The sequence below is a fragment of the Mytilus edulis genome, chromosome 9 (assembly GCF_963676685.1).
Source record: "Mytilus edulis chromosome 9, xbMytEdul2.2, whole genome shotgun sequence".
In the NCBI taxonomy this organism is placed as follows: domain Eukaryota; kingdom Metazoa; phylum Mollusca; class Bivalvia; order Mytilida; family Mytilidae; genus Mytilus; species Mytilus edulis.
In genome coordinates, this window is record NC_092352.1 from 81,359,731 (window position 1) to 81,381,548 (window position 21,818).

Sequence of the window (21,818 nt, forward strand, 5' to 3'; positions counted from 1 at the left end):
AAATTTGAAAAAGATTTTCACAAACACATGTACACATATACTTCAGATACACATTATTATAGTGAATCAATATTAAAAGTACATATTCAATTTAATCTTTAGTCTATATATAATTTTTTTTTTAATAAAGACAAAAAATTCAAATGTACACTAAAAAGGATGATTAAAAATAATACTATAATGACTTAGCATCAGATTTAAAACCATAAATGAAAACTTTAAGTTGTTAATAGATTATGGCCATGGTAATAAATAATATTTCTCACATATACATGTAACATCTCATGTGAATGCTTACACAATGTTATTAAATACAGACTGAGGCATAAGTATGATGCACAGAGCATATATTTTGAATAATTCTTTGTTTTACTTCTACAATATGTTATAAATTGGAATAAGAAATGATTTAACATGCGATCGATTTGAAGATTCAGGTACAAATATACCTGATAGATATTTAAAGAAAATGTTAAGGTGTTTGCATACGAGACTAATTATTAAGGGGTGAGGGGATAAAGTCATAGGTGAAAGTGGCGGGCCTCAGCCGGCATGTTGTTCGGACATTTTAACAAATTCTACTCCTTTCGTTGCATGGTTGATCATGGTTTCTGACCACTGAGATCCCCGCATGAATGCATCCCTGGTCAGTCTGCAAACTGTCGACGTGAAATTATATTTATAAAGTCAATAGTCAATAAAGATTGGATTGTTTATAAGCAAGTAAAATAGTGTTAACGTGAAAAATTAATTCAAAGGAAGTTTCAACAGACTGCCCACATCATGTTGACAGCGAAACTTGTTAAGTAAACATGCAGCTTTCTCTTCAGACTAAATTCATAATCGTGAATGAAATGAATATCCAAGATCCTCGAAAGAAGGCTAAAATAATTTAAAACTAACGTACCTCAAAATATAAGCAACCCACATCTATATTAACTTGTTGTTGTCGAACTGAAGACACTGACTTCTATCATAACAAGGTGCCCGATCAGCTGTTGGTGACAAGCTCAAATTTGACGTCGACGAAACGTTCTAGCCAATCACGTGTCGAATAGTTAGGAAAATGACGTCATATTTAGATTGCGATGCAAACACCGAAAATCATTGCTAATTTTTTTTAAACTGCATAACCTGCCTGCGTACTTTAGGATGAATTTTTGTAAAAGATATTATGTCTTGAGAATTTAAGAAATGATATCAACAGTCATATAGGTACATGGAGACAGGACAATATTTTTAAGCCCTCTATTTTTTTTTCAAAGTCCGTTTGTATTTTGTTTTCTATTATATTCCTTTATTTTCCTGTATACTTTAAACATACTTATCTATATTATATATATTAAAGTGTATTTAATTTTCTTTTAACTTTCAACATGTTTCCTTTCCATGGCCATCACTGCTATATTATATAGAGAGTCTCTATATTAAACAGTATATGAAACTGAAGACAGGGGACACTTGAGGTCATTTGTTGTGTTTAATGTTTTGGTTTATTTTGATTTTTTTTGGTAAATTGTAATGTCGTCATTATATTGTTATTACATGTTATTTTCATGACTTTGGCCCTCTTATGGGTGTAATTTGTGCTTTAATAAAGAATATATATATATTACAGAAGAATATTAATCATAGTATTTATGCAGATAAACGCGAAAATAATTGTCCTGTCCCCGTCCGAGTACTTAAAAATTATTTGTAAGTTAAAACCGAGGTACAATGGTAGTGGTTCTTACGATTTAAAAACCACGATATGGACAACGCTCTGATTGGCTTATTTATTTTTAGTTTTTGGTTATCTATCATACGATTGGTTCTCAATGTTAAAACCGGTAGTCATATCTGACTTAACAGTCGGTTTGATAACGGAAACAATATTCAGACCCCTTTATTTTCGTTTTCCCCCAAAAATAACCCAAACTGAATACTTAAAAGTCTTAGAATGGATGTCAAATGAGACTATGCATGGTACCTATAGGACACAGAGGCATGATGATTAATTTATTGTGAGAGGAAGAGAAGTGACACACAAAATGAGGTCTTCTCGTTTAAAAGCATAGATGTTTTTATTTGTGATGTTCCTGCTATGGTTTCGGTTGAAGAACGCGTTATGTCCAAAGGTTCAAATGTTGATTCGACTATCATATATTATGGATTTTTACGTTACCATGTGATGAATGTTCTTGCGTGTTTGTGTTTGCTGTATTTCTGTAAAGGTTAGGGTAAGAGTAAAATTTGATACAAAAATTTACCAAAAAAATCGATTCGGTTTGGCCCCAGATGACTTTGAAAAAGGTTTATATCATTGAAAAAGCTCCAAATTTTCTCCCTTTGGTGCAAAAATGTGTTTTTTTTTGGCATTTAAATTGAAATATCGTTTTTAACTCATCGGTGACCTATATTTTTTATTATTGTTTTCAAATAAGCTATATATTACCTAAATAATTGTAAAATTCAAGCGATTTCTGTAATTAAGTTCTTTTTTTATTTCGATATTACGTCTTTTTCTCCTAGTTCAACAGAAAAAAAGTACCTTAAATGTATGCTACTTTGGAAAGTAGACTGTGGGCGTAAATGATCGGTGATCCCTCTTTTATTTTTCTATTAGGTATGAGATAAAGTTCATTTATTAAAAAAAAAATAGCGAAATTTTAAATTAAATAAAAAAAAAAATGATTTAGACCAACGAGCCCCCTTAAATATTTTGTTGTCATCTTCGATTTCGCTGTTCACGAAGGTGTTTTATTTTAAGTATTGTATTAAGGACGGTTTGATTTTTAGAAACGAAAACAAACAATTAGTCAACCACCAAGGACAGTAATTCCTGTTTTCATGATATTTCCCTACGTCAAATGTATGTACTCTCTCGGCAATAATTAAATAGCGTGCAAAATCTCTACATTGAAATCAAATTTCTTTTTGTTCATTGTAGTTAATCATCAATTTGATTGAAGTGTATGTAAAGTGTGTGTGTAATGAAAACTATATACGATATTTACAATGGTACAGGCGATATACTATATAAGGTTTTTAAATTGCAGATTATTACATGATGAAAAGAGAGTCGTGCTGTAGTGGTTAGCACATCGGACTACGAACGCCAAGGTTCCTGGTTCGATCCCCGTTCCGGGGAAAAAATTTCAAGTGACTGAATTGTCGGCTCTGCCTTGACTCCATTTGCTAATATGGTCTTGAGAAACGATGCTAGTCCGTTGGAAGGGAATGATAAATGGCTGACCCATGTTAAAAGAGAGTCTCATCTATTGCACATCAAAAGACATCCTTGTAGATTTCGGGAAAGAGCAGGCTAAGTTATACTATAAGTTGCAATAACTTGTTTACCAATCCACTGTAAAAATAAATATGTTTAAACTTATCAGTTTAAATCCTCGGAAACTTACACATTCGGGAAAGTGATTATTTCCCTCTATTATAAGTTACAAATCAGAGGCATCAATCGTGTACTAATTTTCACATTACATCTATCTAATCATAACAGGCATGTAAACCAGCATCGGAAGACACCAGTTGCATTTATACAAACAGTTAAGAAGCATAAAAGATATAATGAAATATTATATCCATGACAAAACTGTCTTTAACATCACAACAAAATAAAACTTAAAATCCATAGTTTATTTCATGTAGGAGTCATATCACCATTAATTATTCCAGATGTACGATTGATAATAACATGATTTTGTGCTGATGTTCAAATGAAACTGAACTGTCTTTTTAGTTCTCCTGTTAAATAAGCAATCATTATGCCTTTCTTAATCAAAACAAAATGTAACGACTTGTGCTATTTTCTTAGGTTTATTACTTGATTAAATGTGATATATCCACGTTACAATCATTAACAAATATAACAAGACCGGTGATGAGTACTTAATCAAGACAATATAGAACTCGACACAATTACTGGCTGTAAACTGATGGTCTCGAAATATGCACGGTGGCAGCGCTTCTGTACGGACATGAATACTAGCATACCTTACTTTATTTTTCAATAGAAAACACAGAAATAACAGACATTTTTTTTTCATGTCACACTCCTAAGAAGTTTAATACTGATACAAAAGTGGGGAAGGTTCAAAGATGCCAGTCAAAGTCCTCACTAACAGAAAAAATGTCATTAATAGTAATTGAAGGAAATCAAAAACAAACAACAATCTACAGATTATGAATCGACAACTGCCTCTTCAACTACGCTTCCTCTATTGAAACCAAAAGGGAAATTAGTTGTTTTAGTGGTAAACAACTTTTTATAACTTTTTGGTGTAGTTTTTTCCTTTTTCGGTTAATTTCTCAAAATAAGGAAATGGTTCAAGTATTATACTTCACCGAGAAACCAAAACCAACAACAAAGACATCGACGACGACGACAACGATGATGAGGATGATGATTATGTTAACAAAAAGATGACGATGGAAGTGATACTAATGATGATAATTATACAATGTTATGACGATGACGAAGATTAATAGAATTATCAAAAGGTTGAAACAGCATACCAGGGTTCATAGATATAAATATCGGAATAAACAAAATATATATCGGAAAATAATCCTTTCCTGATTATTATATTAACATAGTATATAACATAGACAAAATGTTTATGTCTGGGACATTGTCGTTTCAAATGTATATTATAAACTAATTATACAAATATCTGCCTGTTTTGGCCATTTTAACTAAGGCTTCGAAAACGTTCGAAGACTTCTTGAACTATTTCCTCGAATTGCCATTTCTGTGTAACAACTTCGTTGTCCAATTGAATTCTTTCGATACTGCTTACAACAACAGGTTGTCAACAAATTCTTGAATTCCTTTTTAAACTTCTCCTGCAAAAGAAATATAAGCTATATACTTCCGTAAATGTTTTTAAAATTGTAAGCCACCTTTTAATTCTTTGCTATATTTGTATGTACCTGTAATATTTATGTAGTTAACGTTATACAACGTAGTGAGTATGTTAACCTTTAAATTTGTTCAAAAACTATTTCTATTCTTTTTTTTTATGTTTCACTGTAATATGATCCATGAGATTGTAAAATGAGACTTTTTGGAAGCTGCTCGACAAGACAGTTTAAACAACTAATCATAAGCGATAAGTGTAAAAATGATGAGGTTAGTTATCAGTACAAATAAGTTAACTTTCAATCAAGGGTAAAATTAGGCAGTAGTAGGCAATTATAGACCACCATACATCCCTCTACAGTTATAAAATACATGGCTTATAATCAGATCAAAAGGGGGAGCGACATAGATAAAATTGAGCAACCGTTTAGGTTAGGTGTTTATCTTAATAAAGGTGAGATAAACATAACATATTCAAGACATTCACAAATCTAAGAGTAGATTTATCATTCTTTATAGGCTCTAGTTTGTGATGACTTTTCAAAATGTTTAAGAATGTATATTGTTCTTATTACGCTCTAGTTTGAAATGACATACACATATGTTAGAGTAAATATATCGTTCTTATAAAGTCCTAGTTTGTAGTGAAATTTAGAAATATTAACATGAGTAAAGAATATATATCGTTCTTATAACGCCTTAAATGGCATTGATGTTCACAAATATTAGAGTATATATATCGTTCTCATTACGCCCTAGTTTGCAATGACATCCACAAATATAAAGATAAGAAATATTGTTCGTATTACGCCCTAGTTTGAAATGTCAATATTTTAGGTTGTAATGTCTAGCTTTATGCGTTCTAATCCTGACCTAGATTTACAAGAAAAGGGCATATACTATTTGTAAAAAATCATTTATATTGGAATCCCTTTCACTTCAGTTATTAATTGTTTTTTCTTTTCTTTTAGCTATTAAACATAACAAAAATCATGTCACTTATTAAGTTACATTTATGTTATCATTATTTTATCTAGAGATATAGATCTTTTAAAATACTAGAAAACCAAAAAAGAAATTACCTTCGAAGATTGTCTTAATGCACACAGTTATTGTATACTAAACTTGCCATACCAAGGTGACTCGTCATACACGTATTGCAATAAATGATCCAATAATTGAAATTATTTGGAGATATATCACTTTTAATTTACTATTATTTGTCTGTTTGATTTTTTCTTTTTTTTAATGTCCCTCTGGTATCTTTCGACCCTCTCTTAGAATACTTAAAAAACCATTACAAAGTTCACTTCGATGATTATCTTAATGAACACAATCATTGTCTACTAAACTAGTCAAATCGAGGGGACTCGTTATGCACGTATTGCAATTTCTTTACCTCAACTTTTGCATCTGTATTTATATTGTATGTTTCTCTGTAAACCTGTACTTACTTTTTAGAGAATAAAGTATCTATCTATCTATCTAATAAATGTGCAATAAATGAAATTATCTTATAACATATTGGTGCATTTTATAGTAATGGACATGATTATTCCTTGATTATAGTAATAATTTTCAATTAATGACGTAATTAAACGTGCATATCAATAATGATTTAATAAAGAAAGGTTATGTAAGGAACTTCAGAGGAAGACCGAAATGTTCCGTTGTTGATGCGACAGTTCAATCGTCTTTCTTCGCTTATAGACATCGTAAAACATCTTTTTCCACATGTGCAGTTTATATAAAAATACTACTCCTCCTTATAGAAATACCATCTAACCATTATTTAATATAGATATATGTAAGTTTAAACATATATCCAAAAGTTTAATCTTTGTATCTATAAGAAGTGATTGGAATGTATAAATGCTGTTTTAAGGCATGATCATGTTTGCAGAAACTCGGTCTTCCCTTATAAAAACTTATGGGATTTTACTTGTTGTTGTCGATAACCTGTGGATAACGAAGTTTCAATTCACACACAGCTAGACATATGAGAACAAATTAATTAAACCGGCCACATCCACTTGTATTTGTAGTATTTTTATTTTATCCACAGGATGAGTTTAGTCTTTTACAAACTGATTTTTATAGTTTGTTCTTATGTTGTATTGTTACACCACTCTCCAAGGTTTAGGTGGGTGTATGGTGATCCCGTTAAATGTATAACCCCGCTACATTCTTAATGTATGAGCCTGTCCCAAGTCAGGAGCCTGTAATTCAGTGGTTGTCGTTTGTTTATGTGTTACATATTTGTTTGACATTCATTTTTTGTACAGAAATAAGGCCGTTAGTTTTCTTGCATGAATTCTTTTACGTTGTCTTTTCGAGGCATTTTATAGCAGCCAAGTGGTATATGCAGTCGAAATACTGTCTCATTAGTATTAAGGTTGTAAATAGATATAAGTAGATGTGGTATGCGTGCCAATTAAAATATGAGTTTGAATATCGCAATTGTCATGTAACGGGACTCCAAACTCGATTGACAAGGACTATCAGTTTTCTAACCGAAGATCATTGGTTCTCGTCAGGAACAGTTTATTGACTGGATAAGAACATAATTGCGGAATAGCATTGATGTTATCTTCAAACAATGGCAAATGGTCGCCTACAATATAGCTTTTATATAACCGATTGTGGAGAAGCGTTATGCGATTTTTTATAATTAGTTGAAGATTTGAAATGTAATCGATATCTGATTACACAAAAAATTGTATTTTACCTTTACGTTTTTCCCCTTTAAGCTTACCCTTTTTGCATATTAAGTAAATGAAAAAAGTAACATCACAAAAATACTGAACTCAGAACTCCATAATCACATGGCAAAATCAAATAACAAAACACATAAAAAAAACGAATGGACAAGAACTGTCAAATTCCTGACTTGGTACAGGCATTTTCAAATGTAGAACATGGTGGATTAATCTTGGTTTTATAGTACTAGCCCGCTCTCTTTGAGGACAGTCTTTATATCAAATTCCGTTTTATTTACAATGATGCGTGAACTAAACAGGCATAATATATAAAATAGTCAAAATATGGGTACATCAGTCATTATCGTGTAACAATTTTAAAAGGAACAATTTAACAGAACACATAAACATCATTCTACACACTCATTCATTGATTCGCGTGTCTGGCGTCAGAAAATGTTATACGTCACATATAATTGTTTTTTCAATGAATATACAAACAATTTAAAAATTTCACATGGGCAATATTGGCATACAGGGTTAAAAAAATCAAAAGTTTTTAAGTAGTAATTTCAGGAAAAGACCGTTATTTAAAATAGCCCAAAAGTTATATAGAATTTATAAGAATCCACAAATAGTTCATTCCACTACGCGATTGGATAATTTTGACGTTTATGGTTCAACGTATTTTCTAATTCAAAATAGAAATATATCATAATGACATATAAAAGAACAAAATCATACTGACGGGATCTTTTAATGTACAGATTCAAGTTATAAGAACCAAATAAACACAAAAAGTAAAACCACATTGTTATCGATTGGCTACTACGAAGATATGAAAATATCATGAGAGTTTTTATGATTGCTTATTTTTTGTTCATTTCAATTGAATCGGTCGGCATATTAGTCATTGATTACAGGGAACGATATTGCTGTCATTAAAATAAAATGCCTCTGGTATCTAACAACAATTTCAAAGTTCAATAGAAAAATCAAATGATTGGCATTTGAAATCAATTGTAGTAAAAACACTATGCATCCTTTACTGATGAAAGTCAAACGTTCTGAAACAATAATCATGTCGAAGAATTTATATAATGTCATGATATCTGTACTTAATTTCCATCAGATCAATCTTAATTAATTGATTGAAGTGAATAACAGTAAGCGCTTTCATTCTGTAGTTAAGTGACAATAGTACGATGTTCGATCAGAAAGAGACTAACTAAGGGAGTAAAATTGGACTCGAAAATCAAAAGAATAAGCGGATACAAGGGTAAGCGTCAATTGATTTGCATGTTTCGTCTGCAATGTGTCAAAATATGAAAATCGGGAATGCGATACAATACTCAAAAGGGAATATTACAGATTCTACGTATAAACTGGTTTTTCAAGTTCTATGAATGTAATCACATGTCGCTAATGAGTTTAGACACCAACATATCTTATAAGAAATTTCAAAGTAAAAAAGCAAAAAAAAAAGAAAGTCTGATTGATCATATTGATATTGTTGCTAAATTGATATTTGCAAAATATGCATCCTTTAATTATATAAAAATAAGGAAATGTGGTATTAATACCAATGTGACAACTGTCCAGTACAGTTTAACTGAAGAGGAGTTATTCCTTTATAAACATCCGCACGGCATCAAACGATAAAAAAATACCGCTAAGTCGACATTGAAGGGTCCAGTCATGAACAATATTAAACAATTCATTTAAGAAAATAGACTGCTAATTTATATCAAAACAGTTTATACAAAAACAATAATGACAAATCTAGACGACACTAGCAACCGCAAACCACTGAACTACAGGCTACTGACTTTGGTCAGGCTCATACATAATATGTTTTTGTGAGCGTTCAGTCATCGTCTAACCGCGGAAATTGGTGCATCAGCACAATATAAGGACAAACTATAAAAATCAGTTGAAAGAGGCGTAACTCATCAGACTCAAACAAACCTAAAAAAATAAAGAAAAAGTAAAATATCAAAAATACAGGGAAACTCCGAGAAAAATTTAAAACAGAAAGTCGGTAATCAAATAGCAAAGTCAAAGACTTAAACATGTCAAACGAATGGAATTATTGATAATCAAAACACATAGCGAACGTGGCAGAGTATATATCCATCCATAATTTCTAACCTAAAAAAGACACTAAGTACATATCTGAGAGTACTCATCGAAATGACATAATCAAAATAACGTTTACTGTTGTTGAATTTATCAATTAAATGGAATTGAGCCGGTTCTGCACTGAGTTTGGCCATGCAATGTAATTAACAACAGTACAGAACAAGTTTGTTATTACAGGGGCACAATTGGTGGCCAAAGTATTATCTACAACCTGTCGATATATTGCTAAAACGTACATATCAAACGGTTTAGAAACAGCACACAAGTCAACTTCGTGTTCTTTACTTTCAATATTTGGTGTATGAGTTAAGGCCTTGCAACTCGTTACCTCAAGATTCTTTTATATAAAAAAAAGAAGATGTGGTATGATTGTCAATAAGAACTATACGCAAGAGACCAAAATGACACTGCCATTAACAGCTATAGGTCACCATATGGCCTACGACAATGAGCAAAGCCCATACCGCATAGTCAGCTATAAAAGGTCCCGATATGACAATGTTAAATAATTCAAACGAGAAAACTAACGGCCATTTGTGTTTACCAATGAACCAAAAATGTATGGCAGATATAACAGATAAGATTTTTTTTCATAATGCAATATAAATATATATCGAACAAAAATAATAACGCCGTTGAAAAGCTGTGTCAAATAAAAAGAAAATCGCAACAAACAAGACTCAACAGAATTGAAACAATTTTTCAAAAAGTAAGCTTAAAACTAAATAAAATTGAGAATCGCAACAAAGAAAGTGTCAAAAGGACAAGGACGACAACACGATCAAAAAGTAAAATACAGTCCAAGGCCATCAATAGATCTTCAACACAGGTGTAGGCGGGCTTTAATGATTGTAGTTCAGTCTCAACTTTTAACTCCCGTCGTGCTTTTCTTTTGAAAGACCAAGCATCTTACGATCAACGCATACTAGTAATCAATTACCAAGATTTTTGCAATGAACTTCTGCTGAACTTTGCATACAACAACGGAATAATAGAACTATTTAGGAGCAACATACTTGTACATATATATAAAGTAAAAAAAACACTCACGTTTAGTAATCCGTAAATGAATGGATTATAACAAGCATTGCTCATCGCTAGCCAATTAGAGCACAACCAAATGATATTGATGTATTCAAATCTACAAAACAAAACATTACACCTCATGGTTATTAAATGCATTTTCACTGACTTTTGTGCTATATTCACATTTCTTGATCGGTGTGAGAAAACTAGTGAAGTATCTGTTCTCGGCAAATGATTACTCGAAATTTGATTATGACGTCAAAATGCTTTGTTTTCTTCTGAATTTTCCTATTTTGACGTCAGGAAAAAATGCGACCATGTCTGATGATGGCGCATATAAAGAACACACGTTATTGCATATCTTTGAAAGAGAAGGATAACAATCATCAGAGAAACAGATTCCGACACTGTAACTCGTGTATTACGATATTTCTCCACTCTCGACAGTTTTTTAATTATTTAAAAAGCTCGGCTAGCCTCGCGCTTTAGTTAATAAAATTTAAATGTCTCGAGTGGAAAAATACACCGTAATACACTTGTTGATATTATATGAAAGTTATGTTCAATTCATTTTTGAGAATTGTTCATAAAAGGTTTTCATATACAAGTATGTGCGAAGAAATAGTTGTTACATTTTTTAATGACATATCTAATCTATGGGTCTGAAATCAAATAATGATTTTATTTTTTAACATGTAAATATACATATGACATACTTACTTGTTTACATCGTTCTTGTATATAACTAACAGCAAATTGTAGATCTGAACAGGTAGCCAACAAAACGCAAATAAACATACCACTATAATAAGCATTTTCACGACCTACAATAAATATGTAAATTATGTCTTTATCATTTAATATAAATAACAAAATCTGGTTTTGCAATTTAACAATTTATTTTTTATAGTTATCATTGTTTTTATTTACTTTTTTAGTTATATATCACATTTGTTAAGTTATCGGACATGTTGTAAGGCAGTTATTGAGTTATCTATCACGGATTTCTTGTCAATGTAATAATAATCAATCTTCGAAATATTACAGCAATTTTATTTTCCGACATATAACAAGAAAATCGATTAATTTAATTTCAATTATTGTCAGATAATTAAGGGATATGAGCATGCAATTACTGAAAACCAACTTATTTTGGCGGATGCTTTACCCCTCGTTTAGAGCTTTCTAATCCACTTCGCAGCGATTTAAATTTTGCGTTTTTCGAATTTACTAGATTTAATTAAATACGGAAAGATCTTTTTCGGAACAATTACATTCGCGTTATTGTTCTACTTGCAAAAGTTGCAACAATAAATGGCTCGCGAAAATGAAATATGTTTTTTGCAGTACACAAAGATAATCATATGCAAGGTTATGCCAAAAAAAAAAACAGAAAAAAAAACAGTCGAACCGGCAAAAAGTATAAAATAAAATATTAAATGGTACCATTATGTTGGCACCAAATGTACATTTTGACAATCAATATAACAGTGATGCTCGGGACCAAAATATTTGAAAATCCAAAGCTTATGGATAGATGAAGAGCTAAACACCAAAAAGGACACAAAAGTTTAGCCAAACTCGGATAAGGAACCAGAGCATTGCATGGGGGAGATGCATTCTTTGATTTAAAAAAATGTCCAAAATTGTGTAACAGCAAATTTGAATAACACAACATTTGTCTTATCATTCATTGGAAAAGCATGACCTTGTGCACTGTCAGTATATTAGTATTGACAGGATAAAGTGGTATCTGTTCGTTTTTGTTTGTTGATATTATAGTTATTTTCTGTGCATGTTACATTTTAATGTTGTGTTTCTGTTGTGTCGTAGTTCTCTTATTTTTTCTGCGTTTCCCTCAGTTTTAGTTTGTAATTTAGATTTGTTTTTTCTATATCGATTTATGAATTTCAAAAAGCGGTATACTACATGTACTGTTGCCTTTATTTTGCAATGGAAATAAAATAAGCTTTTACCAAGATATTAAAAATCAAACAATTATTCATTTAATAAAGATGTCCCTAAAAAGAGTGCATATTCGATTACTAGGAAACGAAAACGACTGGTTAATAGTGAGTTATTTTGTTAGAATAATTTGATTTGGTTTCTTGTTTGGTATGAGTGTTATGGTTTTTCTCTATCCCTCATTTTCGCATAGTGTGTATTCCTATGTGTTGTTTATGAATGTCTAAATTACACATTTTCCGGTAAACACTTTAAACTTATAGTATAAGTAATAGCTGGTATCATTGATTACTTTTTATCAAAGCCTAAGCATTGACTGTTTAGCACAAGGTGACATCGTTTGTTTTTGCATTGATGAATAATTGAATAAACGAGTATCTAAAATAATTTCATCTCCTTGACATATTTATGTCAAAAGATGTGAATCAAATTAGCTACTTGTGTGATGAATAGTTTAATAACAAAGCAGGATGGTAATCAAACTCTATGATAAACCTTGCATTAATCAACAATCTTAATTTGATTGCATTTTCAATTATGGGGTTTAAGACTTGTGTGCAAATTCAATGAATAATTAGACACATCTATTATTGATGTTATCCCAAACTAAAAGATTTTAAAGTTTCAAAGATATTATGATACAAAAAGAACTCGTCACTTCATTTACTTTGGATATAGAATTTCCACAATGCTATGTTCAAAGTTTTTTTTTCAATTAGTACGGTAATCACAGTTAGGAGTAAGTGGGTTATTGAATCAAAGTCTTTTGTATAGACTAAGAATAATAACAAACAACACGAACAGGAAAAAAAATATTTCCAGTTATATGTTACTTATGCCAGCTTAATGCTATACGGAGAGTCGTTTTCAGAAAGTTCTAACTTGAGATACATTTTCGCAATGAGTCGTATTAAATAACGGAACCCTGATGTGGTTTTTAAAATCTGAATAAATGGGTATCGTTCAAATGATTAGTTTCAGAATATATTTACTGTTGATGTACATATGGCGATGATGCCAAAAGCATTATGAAAATTGCTATCTGGTATAAGTTACACGCAATGAATTACAGTTGAATAAATTTTAACACATGCCTTTAATAAGATATACTATACTTAGCTCGAAATCTCTAAAATCTTTTTTTTCTCCGCTTTTTTATTTTTTTAATAATTAATTGTCAATATAAAAAAGAAGATGTGGTATGCTTGTCAAAGAGACAGCTCTTCTCCAGGGACCAACTAGTCAATTTTGTATTTTAATTGAAACTGTAAATTGTCTTTTTTGTTACACTGAATTTTGATTAAGAACAGTAACTCATTTAACTTGATTCAACTGACAAATCGACAAGTAGACATACCATCTAGTAAAATGCAGGATGATATTATGGAAAATGATAAATGTGCTTCTAAATGTAACGTAAATCACTATTCAAGTCATTTAATTTTCATTGACCTCCCTAGCTGAATATGTTCATATTAATCTAAATTAACCTCACAAAGGGTTCATCTTCAAATTAATCTAAACATGATTACCGTTGCATATTAGAAATATAAAAATATTTATGATTACATTGATTTACGTTTTACAGAATTGTACATAATAAAGAGAAGTAAATCTTGAAACAAGAGCACCAAAGACAAAATATTGAAACTAGGGTTGATATTTGCTATTGATGAAAAAAATAATGAAGATGTATTATGGTAAGATATGCAACAATTCTAAACAAGAGACCAAACAGACAAAAAAGTCAATAACTTGGCTACAACCCTGGGCGTTACTATTTTAGCGATCAGTCATCGATCAGTCGTTTGCGTCAAACTCACGTCACCAATCAGTAAGACAGATAGTTTAAAAATTTTACTGATCGTTCGCTTCCAATTGTCACGGTTACTCTCACATAGCTTATTTGACGTATCGTATAGATGCCCTGGGTTATCAATCACTAATCAGTCATCGATCAGTCCAACATCCGTCACCGATCATTCACCAATCAGTAAAATCGTCAAACAGCAATGCATAAGGTTGTAAAAACTGTCCCCATAGCGATTAGTCAGCTATAAAAGCCAAATATTATATAAAAAGAAGATGTGGTATGATTGCAAATGTGACAACTGTCCACAAGAGACCAAAATGACACAGACATTAACAATTATAGGTCACCGTAAGGCCTTCAACATATTATAGATCATGATAATTTAACATCATTCTGCCTAATACCATTTCAAGATATGCATTGGTTTTATTTCTGTTGCAATAAATATGTTAAAACAATGTGCTTTAATTTGATCTAGTTATGTTAAACTTAGTTAAAAATGTAAATACCCGTTGTTCTATGATTGAGAAAACAGTTCTAATAGGTTTTTGAAGAAAATATGGATTTATATGGTGGTGATTATGTCGAATGTGTTCTGACTTCAATTATATTTAAACCAGACTGTCAAGAATAACTTGATATCTTTTTTTTAATTAAAATATGTCTCCTTCATTCCAAATAAATTATAACCAATTACCTCCATAGATAATGTAGTTAAAATATTTAAATTAGATTGAATTAAACTCATTTTGTTGTTGTATCAACGATAAAACCAAGATTTTGGATTGATAGTGTGAAATTACAATTTAAATAACCGGTATAAAGTAAATACAACAATTTTGTGCCAGATGCTTGTTATTCACATTATATAATTTAAGTAAGTTCGCTCCTGATGTTTTTGAATTTTTTACAGATATTCGGAATCCTCTGGTTTTATCCATGTTGTGACATTAAAATAATTTGCCCATTAACCCCTACTTTTCTTTCCATTATTTCATTAAATATAGTTTAAAATGTCAACTTTGAAAATCTTATAAAATCCTAGTTATTTTTTTACCGTTTTTGAACGACAATAGGTGGCAATGTTAGATATATGAAAAATCTAGAGAGAATTATTTCCCGCCAAAGTTACAATGGCTTATACAGTGTTATATCTTGAAAACAAGCACACAGACCCCTAACTTTTTCGTTTTTATCGTTTCTTTATTTATATAAAAGTCTTTTTAAGACCTTGTTATTTTGGAACAGAGTAGCGAACATCCTTAATATGCATTTTTTATTTATTAACTTGTAAACCAGGGCAATTACATGCAATATATTTGAAGAATTTGCTAATGAAAATAAACTCATCATAGATACTAGGACTGAAATATTTGTAAAAGACTCATCAGTGTCGCTCGATTAAGAAAAGTTAAAAAGGGCGAAAAACTACGAAGCTGAAGAGCATGAAATGTAAGAACTTATTTAGGCAAAATTTAGAGTAAGTTTGCATTCGTAAATTTTACATACCCCATCACGAGTTGATTGAATGTTATGGAATATCAGTTTCACAGATGATTAGTATTATTTTCATAATGTCGTAACTAAAAAGCCGTTTCTTCGTTTACGTAGGTGACTGATTAAATTAGACGTATTACCGGGTTCGTAATAATATGAGCATTAGGACGGGTTCCACATGTGGAGCAAGATGTGCTTACCCTTCAACAGAGCATCTAAGAGCACCCCCAGTTTTAGATGCGGTTCGATTTGCTCATTTTTTTTAGTTTTCTATGTTGTATTTGTGTACTTTAGTTCAAAATTTAGTCTTTTTTTCTTTGTTATATATGGTGTTGTCAGTTTGTATTCAACTTATGATTTTAAATGTCACTTTGGTGTCTTCCACCTCTATTTTTACAGTTAATTGTCAGATTTATGTTTAACTATGGGTACAGCACCAACATTTTTCTTATTTTGGTCTTGAATACAAAAGAAAAAAGAAAAGTAGGGAGAACACTTGAACAAAAATCGTCCATCTTCTTTAATTTGCCAAAACATCATCACTGTAATGCTATTGACACATTATTGCTCTTAAATACATCAAAATAAAAAAAAAACTGTAAAAATGTAAATTCACAAAAATACTGAACTCAGAGGAAAATCTAATCGGAAAGTCCATAATCACATGGCAAAATCAAATGACAAAACACATAAAAAACGAATGGAAAAGAACTGTCATATTCCTGACTTGGTAAATGCATTTTCAAAAGTAGAAAATGGTGGATTGAACCTGGTTTCATAGCGCTAAATCTCCGACTTGTACGACAGCCGCATCAAATTTAATAATATTGATATTGATGCGTGAACAAAACAAACAGACAGAATAGGTAAAACTGTCACATATAAAGCTAAAAATTCTTAATTCGTTAGGTCATATTCGTGAAAAAGGAACGGGATTGAAGTTACAACATAAGGAACATATCCGATTTTATCTCTATAACAGATATAAATTAAGTATACATATTATTCGGAATTACTAAAATTAACAAAGAGCTTTTTTCCTAAGAGATGTGTTCTTCAAGATATACTTGTAATATAATTGCTTGTAGACGTTGACTTACGGCTTTGACCAACTTTGCAAGTGTATCAATATTGAATTTAGTCAAACCCCTTTTCCCTTTGTACTCTACGTTGTTTAGTATGCAAGTATGCTATTCTACATTAGTGACTCCATGAAACTGTTTTAATTCTGACACAAACTAAACAATAATAACATTGACAATTATTTTATTCCCCTTCTCACAATAAGAAAATGTTACAACGTTCGTAAGTATCAGATAAAAAAAATAATGTTATACATAAACTTTAAGGTTAATGTAAAATAATTTTGTTTTTTCTCGATGATATTGCTTTATTCCACTTAAACATACGATTCATATGTTACAGCAGGGTGTAGGATTGAAGTGTAAAGCGGTTTTATCTTTCAAGTGGAGACCTCATAAAACAATTACAAATTATTTATATTAAACAAGAAAATTGGAAATACAGAGAAAAATGTAATACAATTTTTTCTCATTTACACGATAACAACCACCTTGACGAAAACCACAAAATGACTTTCCTGACTTTTCGGTCAGGATGAATATTAACATCATTTCAAAACTACTGCCGTTTTATTTTGGTGTTTTTCTGCATTTTTCTATTGAGCGCAACATACTAAATAAGTTTCAAATAAATCATGAACACACATAACGTCTTCCTTAGGGTATGAATATTTCACACATATTTCCCTTTAACAAAACCCTTTTTGTCCTTGTTTCATCAACTAAAATACATTTAATACACTGATTGCATTATTTCTAAATTTTCTTGTTACTTCTTAAAATGGGTTAAATATCTAGTGTATATACTTTTTTGTCCAGATACATTGACATCTTTAGTTCTAGTTTTTAGTATGTTTGGTATAATAAAGAAAACAAATAAACGCACAATTGCGTTCCGGTAAGGCAAAGCAAAATATACATATTAATGTTGAATCAATTCTTGCTATTTGCAACTTTTTGTTCAACGAAGTGCATAAAATATAAGATTGTATAAGACATTGTCACTCATCATTTTTTTTTATATTTGATGCCTACCTCCTTCATGAATAACAAAGATAATATATCACAATTTAAAAAAAAAAGAAAAAGAAAGAGAGACACGTGATTTTGTACTAGACGTTTCTTTTTGTTTGTTATCTTAACAACATCGAAAGGTCAATAAGTGGATTAGATACTTGTGTTCACAATCTGGGTTGTACCTTTTTACTATATACGTTTGATTATTAAAGTATTAGCTCAAACTGTTTAGCACGCTACAATCGGGATTCAGTAGTATGATTTGTTTTCGGAAGACAAGGGGAACTATCGTTGAATTACAATCTAAATTGTAGACAAGACTCTCAATCTATTATAAATGGAGAGTTAATGCGGATAGCAGTTTTTGATTATAGGTTATTCTTCAAGAAATTAATTTTCATTTCTGATCTTTTGTGTCAACTACATGTACCAAAAAATAACTGCCTACCTTTTTCCGGTTGTTGTTCCTTGCTCTGCCTCTTGGTAAGCACGTTTCGTTCCCTGGCAGTGTATTTCCCCATATACGACACGTAATACGTATATATGAGAATGTTATTATACTTAAAGGGACAACATATTGAAGTAGAATCAAGTATGCACCGTTCAATATACGGAAATTGTCTGATGGCCATTTTACTACGCACATTTTCCTCTCCGGTAAGTCCTTTAATTTAAACATTCTTTCAATTGTATAAAATAACGCATATGGTACGGCTGATAGTATACTAACAAGCCATATTGTTAATAACACAACAATTGCCACGGTTTTTCGAAAGCCGGCATGAAGTGGATGTAAGACAGCCATATACCTATCAATGGCGATCAAAGTTAAAGATAAAACACTGACATTCACGGATAAATTTTTAACAAACGGAGCCACATTACACATAAATTCAGCTACAACCCAACGCTGCAAAATTGCTGTTTGAAACTGAAATGGTATAACAAATATTCCTAAGGCAACATCTGAACATGCCAAATTGGCAATGAATATGTTAGTTAAAGTTTGCATATTATTTGTTGTTAGTACCACTAATATCACTAAGCCATTCCCAATCACAGCAAGAAGTGAAATAAGTCCATACAGAATTGCCAAAACAACCACAATATCCGAAGATGCAGGTGCTATATTTGTTTTGTTCTTTAAGTTTTGGTATATATTTTCAATATCCTTTTCAGTTAAATTGAAATGTTGCTTAAAACTGTCATAGTCGGAAAAGGCCATTATCAGTCTTATTTACCAATAGTAACTAACAAACTCATACAGTTACACGTTGTTTGGCATTATCCAATAGTTTTCAAAGGCCTTTATTCAACACGACGTCTCTAATACCTTAATCAATCAAATAGCAAACCATACAATCTGCTGCCTTGTGAATTACTAACAGTATGTGTATGAGTGTGTCATTAAGATATCATTGACAAGTAATTTTCCAGCTAATAGTAGATTTTATTGGTGTAGTTGCTATAATGAGAGGTACAAGGATGACTTTAAATAGAAAATGTGCAGGTTGTGTTATATTTTTGTCTTCATTTCCATGAATCAAACTTTTATACCAATTTTAATAGTTTAATAATTTTCAGCGGAATTATTTCATTGCGTGTTATTTGACTTTTTTGTGATTTTAGACAGGGCAACTAACCTCAAATGATTTACGTATATATGTACTAAAATAGAAATTTATAACCCTGATTATGTACCATACAAGCATGTTAAAAATGTTAAGATTTACTGTTTACAAAAGGATGATTATGTACACGAAACGCGCGTCTGTTGTTTCAAGACCATTACAATTAGACCCAAGGAGTAAACAAAGACTCATAAAACAAAAAGACATTTACATCAACAGTTACAAATAAGAAATAAGAAACAACACGAACTCCACCAAAAACTTGGAGTGAAATCAGGTGCTCAGGAAGGTATTTCCTGCACCGTATACGGCACCCGTCGTGTTATTTCTTTGTTATAAGCATAGTACCTTTAATTGCTATTTACACCACTGGGTCTATTTCACTGATTGTGAACATTTCGTCCCCGATGATATCACTAGTCCTGTAGTCAGCACTATTTCGATCTGAGCGTCATGATAAAACGTGGACAATCAAAATACATTAGTCCAAATTATACATCAAATGAACATAAACAATTTACCATTGTCTGCAAATAACCCTTTTAAAAATGAAACAATTTGTACGTAATAGTCATTCAATCTTTTGTTATATTATATAAAGTATTAAATTAGGCATATTAAGTCTGTAAACTGTAAATTCATTTTGATTTCAAGATTATTTATTCATTTTGTAGTTGTATCTTTTTGATTGAAAATGTAAACTAGAACAATTGCAACTTCAAACATTTTTGTTTTAGTACCTCTTATTGTGTCTATTGTGCTTTTCACAAAAAAAAACAATACTGATATACGACTATTTTATTTTGCATCTGATCAACTAACATGATAGAATGACTTTTTTGTATAGCAAGAATGGTCGTATGGTTTAAAATTATTTTACATAAGATATCATCATTATTAATTGTTTGTTATACAAGAATTTGACATACTGCTCTGCCTTTACCAGTGTTGTTTTAAAAGTTTAAAATAAGACTTTCGCTTAAATTCAGTTTGAGAAGCATGTAATTTAAAACACGTTAGAACAATAATGACGACTTCTTATCTCTGACATGACTTACTCATACTTTTCCAAAAATGTATAATATATCAGAAAACAGAAATATTATTTTTTTACAGAAATGAACAATGTTATTTCAGGACCAAATGATAAGACCTCATCAGGAAAATCCTTTATAATCATAATTTACCACTCGAGTTTATTAATATCCTTCTTTTTCAATACACCTGTTTATAATTGTTAAGCATACACTTCAATTATTGTGAGTTCAAAGACAAAAATTACACTCAATGTTACACTTACCATTATATAATACTTTCACATGATGAATGATAATAGCTAGATGCTTCATACTAGATATTATTAAATGTCAAAAAACGCAAGGAATCGGTGATGACTTTTCGGAAATTGTTACGGATGACGTACAACAATTTATGAGAATAGGGATGTCGGAAAGATACCCAATCGAAGATAACTTAAAACGCCGCAGTACATTAATCTCAACTCAGAGACTAAGCAACAAAAGACTAAGCAACACAAAACCCACCACAATATAGCTCTCTTGACCAAAATAGATTTACAATAAACCATTTCAACCACTAACATTCATATCTTCTGACAATAAAACAAGGACAAATAACAATTAAAAACGCAGTTTAGATTACATTTGTACCTTATTAAGTACAGTCACATAACTTTTTGAGGTAATACAATTTAGAAATTGTTTTCCACCTTTTAGTATAAAAAAAGAAGATGTGGTATGATTTCCAATGAGACAACTGTACCCAAAAGACCAAAATGACACAGACATTAACATCTATAGACCACCGTACGGCCTTCTTTTTAAGAAATTTTTTTAGATGATTTATAGCCATTTTAGTCAAATATTTTACTTACGCACCACCGTATGTGATTTCGCATATCTTATAAAGATGGGTTGTCAATTAGTTAAACAAAGCTCAAACCTTACAGCAAACCGAAATGTTTGATACATATTCTTATAATTGGTTAGAATTATGTCATGACATGATATTTTTAAAAATTACTTTGTTTATTATCTCGTATTGTATATCTTCAAACTGAAACAA

General features: G+C 30.9%; 1 protein-coding gene across 1 annotated transcript; it reads right to left on the bottom strand.

Moving 5' to 3' along the window:
- Positions 1–3,639: 3,639 nt before the first annotated feature.
- LOC139489173 (neuromedin-K receptor-like) lies at positions 3,640–19,463 on the bottom strand. Its single transcript, XM_071275338.1, has 4 exons — positions 18,551–19,463; positions 11,449–11,552; positions 10,753–10,843; positions 3,640–4,845 (listed from the first exon to the last, which is right to left on the bottom strand). Exons 1-4 carry the CDS (start codon positions 19,325–19,327, stop codon positions 4,696–4,698), a joined length of 1,122 nt encoding a protein of 373 aa, XP_071131439.1. The 5' UTR covers positions 19,328–19,463; the 3' UTR covers positions 3,640–4,695.
- Positions 19,464–21,818: the final 2,355 nt, after the last annotated feature.

What these genes read in the sequence shown, in the direction of transcription:
- LOC139489173 (XM_071275338.1), bottom strand. Translation starts at nt 19,327, where the DNA reads ATGGCCTTTTCCGACTATGACAGTTTTAAGCAACATTTCAATTTAACT. An exon ending in GGAACAACAACCGGAAAAAG is followed by an intron (nt 11,553 to 18,550) that starts GTAGGCAGTTAT and finishes TATTTATTGTAG; the next exon opens with GTCGTGAAAATGCTTATTAT. An exon ending in TCATTTACGGATTACTAAAC is followed by an intron (nt 4,846 to 10,752) that starts GTGAGTGTTTTT and finishes TTTCTTTTGCAG; the next exon opens with GAGAAGTTTAAAAAGGAATT.